The 6,536-nt window shown below is 35.8% G+C and overlaps 1 protein-coding gene across 2 annotated transcripts in view; it reads right to left on the reverse strand.

The window, feature by feature from the left end:
- Window positions 1-740: 740 nt before the first annotated feature.
- LOC107750360 (dynactin subunit 4-like) overlaps window positions 741-6,536 on the reverse strand; it is a 14,010-nt gene continuing 8,214 nt past the window's right edge. For both annotated transcript variants that reach the window (XM_016565714.1, XM_016565713.1), the window contains 5 exons: window positions 3,804-3,877; window positions 3,650-3,704; window positions 3,348-3,455; window positions 2,931-3,028; window positions 741-1,626 (listed from right to left, as the gene is read on the reverse strand). In XM_016565714.1, the coding sequence (XP_016421200.1) occupies window positions 1,413-1,626; window positions 2,931-3,028; window positions 3,348-3,455; window positions 3,650-3,704; window positions 3,804-3,877 (549 nt within the window). In that variant the 3' untranslated portion in view covers window positions 741-1,412. The remainder of the gene's footprint in view (window positions 1,627-2,930; window positions 3,029-3,347; window positions 3,456-3,649; window positions 3,705-3,803; window positions 3,878-6,536) is intronic.

A 6,536-nucleotide genomic window follows, 5' to 3' on the forward strand; every position in this document is an offset into this window, starting at 1 on the left:
AAAAAAAAAAACAGGTATGAGATCATCATATAAATAACAGAAAAGCTTCACAAAGAGACCTAGTGCGTTTTCCTTTACTGTTTTTCAACCCAAGTAGTAGGCCAAACAAAGTTGTTTCGCTTTCACAACGAAACACAGCGTCACACACGGCGGGCTTGAGTGAGGAACGGCCAGCAGGTGTTAGAAAGAGCCGTTTTAGGTAGGCGTGGTTGACTCAACTTTTATAAAGAATATCTCTTTGGATTTGAGACTTTAGTCTTTGCAACTTTACAGATCTTCTTTATGCACCAAGAGCTTGTATCACTTCAAAGAGAAAGGAAAAATTTAAATCGCATCACATGACCCCTTTAAACTTGGGTCCTCAAACGCCTTCAAACGACTTCAACTCTTATTATATACTGTAATGCAACTACTTTTATGACAGTTTTTAATCATTTGACAACCATAGTCCCCGTTCACTTTTATTATAATGAAATTAGTGTCCAAAAAGAGAGCCATATAGATAGACATGGTTTAATTATTTTTTTTAATAAATTGAAAAGAAATAAAATAAAAAAACTGTTCCTGTAAAATTTTAAAAAGCTTATACTTTTAAGTAAATGTTTTAAATGTTTTCAGAATATAAAGGAAAACTCAACAGGGCTACTCTACACAGCATACCTTAACAGCCCTGTTGAACCATTAATACTAATACTAATAATAACAATAATAATAACAACAACAACACATCCAGATCCATCACTTTTCTCACATTTTATTGCATAAGACTTCTCAACCACATTTAAGGCGGTCATATTAGAACCTAAATCAGGACTTCCAGCTACTACCATGAGACAGATAAATAAAGATGAATGCACTGGTGTTCACCCTCTGATTTAATACAGATAACGGAATAAACAGAGTTGGTTATCAAACGTGTTTCACAACCAATGACTTTGTCTCACTAATTAGTGCCACACAACTGCAAGTAACATTTTGCTTGTCTTACAGCAAATACAAAATATTAAATTACCACAAAAACTAGATAAAGCATTAATCTAAATGTGTTTATGAACACTGAGAAGAACTGGAGTTGGAACCGTGAAATATGACAGTAGATGATGTCACTGTAATCACATGCATTTAGATACATCAGCAGGGGGCGCTACAAACAGAGCGAGAAAGAGATCACTGCACAAAGCATCTGGTACAAATGTAGGCGTAGTGTGTGTACTGTTAAGTAACTGCGTTCCTGTAAGTGATGTGTGTGTGTCTGTTAATATTTACACTCACTTCACCAAGATAATGAATGTCTTCATGAGCAAGAGAGAGGTTGTGTAAGTTTGTGAGTTTAGTGCCACATGTTGTTTAACTTCTCTGTTTATGCATCAGAGTGTGTTTATGTTTGTGTGTAGCTCATGTGTGTTATGTTCTCAAGTTGCCAGGGGGCCCAAGCTAAGCTCCACATGGTGTGTGAGCCAGATGGCCTCACTGGTGGCTTCTCCCTCCTCAGTGGGTCTGATCGGAGCAGCGAGGTTCCGGAAGTCATGTCGGAGTTTGAAAGCGACTGTGACATTACCCTCCTCCCTCTGCGGAATCACTTTGATGAAAAAGCCAATCTTGTTTGATTTTCTAAAGGCCACCACACTGAAAATACAAGAGGGCAGACTGTTATTCATGAAGGGTAAAAACACAGGAACCGATGATATCAGATGATTAAAAGCAGACATCCCAAGAAAAATGACTAAATGCAAGGTTTCTTGACTTCAACAGCATTTGTAGCATAATAGTGATTACCACAGAAAATAATTTTGGCTTTCACCTCAAAAATAAAGCTTCTACATGCTGTATGTACATTTTTGCCTTGAAATATCAGTTTCAAAATCATTCTGATAGTACACTTATAATATGGCGAATGATTTCGGTTTCTTTTCCACACTCCCCCTCAAACATCTGTTCTAGGAGTATGTAAGTTTGATAAGCGGGTACGGAATTCCACCAAAAGGGCAGACAGTTTTACGCATAGCTATCCACTGTAATTACAACAGTGATATACTATATACTACTTAACCGTAGGGAGTTGCATAAATACACAACTACAAAACAACAATTCTTTAATACATAAACAGAGGTTGATCTAAAAAAGTATTCCAACTTAAAAAAAGAACAGCTTGGAAAATAAACCCTATAAAGCTTGTATTTGTGTCAAACCACTTATATTTAACCTTTTAAAACCTTGAGAACACTGACCCAGATTACTTTGCATTTTAAGTGCCTTGACCACAATTTCTGACTTTGAACAAAACCCAGGGTCAATTATTTTCTGTGGTAATCAGCATTATGCTGCATGCACGGTTGATAATGCTTTAATAGCATTTTTGGTTTGTTTTAAGAATTTTGTTTGACGTTTTCTACACTGATTGTGGTAGGAAATTGCAGAATTTCACAGAATGGATTTAAATACAGCTATAGTTAATAGATAGTTTACCCAAAAATTCTGCCATCATTTACTTACCCTTAAGTTGTTTCAAACCTGTATGAACATCTTTCTTCTGCTGAACACACAAGACATTTTGAAGAATGTTGGTAACCAAACAGTTGCTGGTTGCCATTGACTAGTATGGAAGTCATTGGGGACCAGCAAGAGGTTGTTTACCAACATTCTTCAAAATATGTTCTTTTGAGTTCAGCAGAAGAAAGAAAAGTCATACAGTACCTGAAAGCATCATCAAAATACCCAAAGATATTTCAGGAACTGGGGGTTTCACTTAGTGAATGACTGATGTTCAAATTCAAAGTAGATTACATGCAGCCCTACTTATTAATAAATAAATAACCTATTCACAGTCTGAGCCCCTGACTCTGTATTACTGCAATCTCATCTTCTTGGAAATAAATGAGCTAAATTGGTTTATCTGCTCTCAGTATCCATCAGCAGAGGTGGTTCTTACTCTGGGTCATCCTGAAAACCCTGAGGTTCTGCCAGTTCATCATACTCAGCGGCCGCATCTTTCCCTGCCAGGACCAGTTCTTTTGAGGGCACCAGCACCTATTAAACAATAATATTTCATAATAAAACCATGGGGGCACAACACAAGGCAATGACACACTGCAGCGCAGTGATGGTGAGGCTGTAATGACTAGCATTTCCCCTGCAGTGGCCCACTGAAGGTAAATAATGTCCGTCTGGAGACTGAACTGAGAGGTTGTTGTTCATCTAGCTCAATCTAGATAAACACACCTGTCCGTGTCCAATTCAATATCCAACCACCAGCCATCATTACAGGACATATACACTTCTTAAAATTCATTTATATCATTATAAATCTGTACTGTTAAGAGATATAGGCTCAGCTGTGGTGTTTTACCTTAGCAGTGCTGTTAATATCATCTGGGTCTGCTTCTTCACAGGTGTACAGAGACACATGGGTGATGCTCTCCACTGGGTTGGTCAGGGTCAGCAGAACCTGACTCTCCTGTATTACAACAAAACACTACAATTACTTATAAATGAAAAAAAAAAAGTCTATAGTTTAAAATGTCAAAGAATTGTAACCAGACTAAGCCTCAAAAGTCAAATAGTCTTAATTTATTTACAATTTATTAAAAATGGAACACAAATAAATAAACTGCATAATTTTGTTTGTGTCCAAGCATTACTCAAACTTGCCTTCATGTGACGCAGGTTTGGAATGGACATGATTCTCACTTCAGGAATGTAGCTCCTGTAAAGAAGAACAAAAATCGTTAGTTGGTTCATTTCATCAAATATACACTCTAAAAACAGCAAATAAGAGAATTTAGGTCACATACACAGGACTTACACTGCCACAAGCTGGATTTTTAACTTTATTGAAGTTGGATTAAATTCTGGTTTGCTCAGATTGTGCTCACATTTCTGAAATTAAAGGATGAGGAACAGCAATTAACAGCACTTTTAAAGTGTTATTTAACAGTTTTGCAGATTAGCTCACAGGAATTTAATACAAATATGAACTCAAAGAGCACTTAATCTATAAACTATATACATTTGTATTTTGTGGCAATTAAGATTTTTTTGTTCTTTGAAAGAAATTAATGCTTTTATTTAGCATTAAATTGATCAAAAGCAACAATAATGCTATTTTAAGTTCTTGTGAACTTTCTATTCATCAAACAATCCTAATATATATATATATATATATATATATAAAACAGTGATAATAATAAGAGCACCAAATAAAAATTTTTTTAAAATCCAAAAAAAAAATCACTCATAACAGGCAGGAAAGTAATTATACCCAGTAGAATAGGGAATCAGGGGAGGTTATTAACATAGAATGATTTCTGAAGGATCATGTGACACTGAAGACTGGAGTAATGGCTTCTAAAAATTCAGCTTTGCCATCACAGGAATAAATTACATATTAAAATATACACTATATTGCCCTTCTGATGAACAGGCAAGGTTAAAAAGGAAATGATTGATTCAGTCAGTGTGGAAGAACTTGTCTGGTCTGCATAAAGCCAAGTCCTAATCCCAGCTGGACACCTCTGGTGTGACTTTAAATGCAGACCTTGAGCCAAAAACTCATCACCAAACACCAATGACTTGTACATATGGGTACAGTCATTTTAGACACTTCCAAAACTGTTGCAACAGAGATGGAAATACAATTTTTAAATACATGAATTATGTTTCCATCTTTGTTGCCACAGTTTTGGAAGTGCCTTTTTCTGTTCTAAAGAAGGGGGTCCCAATACTTTTGTCCATATAGTGTACTATGTACAAGTCATTGGTGTTTGGTGATGAGTTTTTGGCTCAAGGGGCCTCATTTATAAAGCGTGCGTATGCTCAGATTTGATCTTAGAGTGTGCGTACACTTAAATCCACACCAAGGCTCATATTTGTAAAAACTGGCTTTGACGTGGAAAAGTGCTTAGCGTCACATCAGTGTCTGAGCAGACGTACGCACTTTTTCTTGGGGAGTACTGCAGGTTTTTGAAAATGTAAGCTGTTCATGCAGCTCGCTGTTCTAAATTAAAGAATATGGATGATGACTGGTGATCTTTTACATGTTAATGACATTAATTAGGAGTCGTTTACAAAGCAGAGAGCTGAAACAATTCATTTGCACGCAAGTTCAAGATCATTTGCGATTCACAGATTTCACATCTGAAAGAGAGGCGTACGTGCGTTTTCTGTGCGTACGTTCATTTTATGAATCACACGTATGCATATTTGAGAGATGATCGTAAGATCAATTTTAGGATGGTTTCTGCGCAACATTTTATAAATGAGGCCCCACGTACACATTGGGATTTATAAAAAATAAACTTGCCGTAAATATGTGCGCACCGTACAGGTACTCTACCGTGCATACGCACTCTTTTACTGGCGTAATAGCGAAGTAATGATTACACACATTTAGATTAAATATTCTGCTCATTAATGGAGTTAAGCACTGACATTACATAACGTCATTATTCAAAAGTTAAACAAAACTTATGAATTTTGATATTTAGACATTTGTCGTGGATGCGCTGTCTTTTGATCACTTTTCTTGTTGCATGCTGTTTTAATGACAGCGAGGAGTGCTAGGCACACATTAATGTTTCTTTAAACTGCAGATCTTTTTATGAATCACACGTATGCATATTTGAGAGATGATCGTAAGATCAATTTTAGGATGGTTTCTGCGCAACATTTTATAAATGAGGCCCCACGTACACATTGGGATTTATAAAAAATAAACTTGCCGTAAATATGTGCGCACCGTACAGGTACTCTACCGTGCATACGCACTCTTTTACTGGCGTAATAGCGAAGTAATGATTACACACATTTAGATTAAATATTCTGCTCATTAATGGAGTTAAGCACTGACATTACATAACGTCATTATTCAAAAGTTAAACAAAACTTATGAATTTTGATATTTAGACATTTGTCGTGGATGCGCTGTCTTTTGATCACTTTTCTTGTTGCATGCTGTTTTAATGACAGCGAGGAGTGCTAGGCACACATTAATGTTTCTTTAAACTACAGATCTCATGTTAAGAGAAAATATTTTTAGCAAGAACATCAACGATGCACACTTACTGGATTCGGTGGTCGAACGGTCCATTGGTAGGTTTAAATAGGTCCGATTATATTAGCCTGGTTATATTAGGTGTTTATTTCGCGTGACTTCTTCTGCGATCTTCAGAACATTATGAAAATAGCATTGTGATTGAAGGATATAGTCTGAAGCAAACGGTAAGATTTGCACGTTTCTTTTTTATAATATTTTCTCAGTGACGCCACGCCAGACAATTATTTACACTTATTTACACACACCATATTTCTGATTCTACTATAGTCTATTTAAATATCATAAAACATATGTTAAATATCCTAAAACATTTGAATTGTTTAAAACAATTATATACTGCTTTGGCCAGTGGAAAAGAAAGAGATCCACTCTATTCTAAAAAGATTCTCTGAGAAGTATTTTATACAATTTTGTTTTTACATTCATTTAGATGTATGTATTCGAAAACAAGGACAGTGAATGATTTTTAGCAATGTAATGTAC

The sequence above is a fragment of the Sinocyclocheilus rhinocerous genome, unplaced genomic scaffold, assembly GCF_001515625.1.
Source record: "Sinocyclocheilus rhinocerous isolate Xijiao unplaced genomic scaffold, SAMN03320098_v1.1 scaffold1053, whole genome shotgun sequence".
NCBI lineage: Eukaryota > Metazoa > Chordata > Actinopteri > Cypriniformes > Cyprinidae > Sinocyclocheilus > Sinocyclocheilus rhinocerous.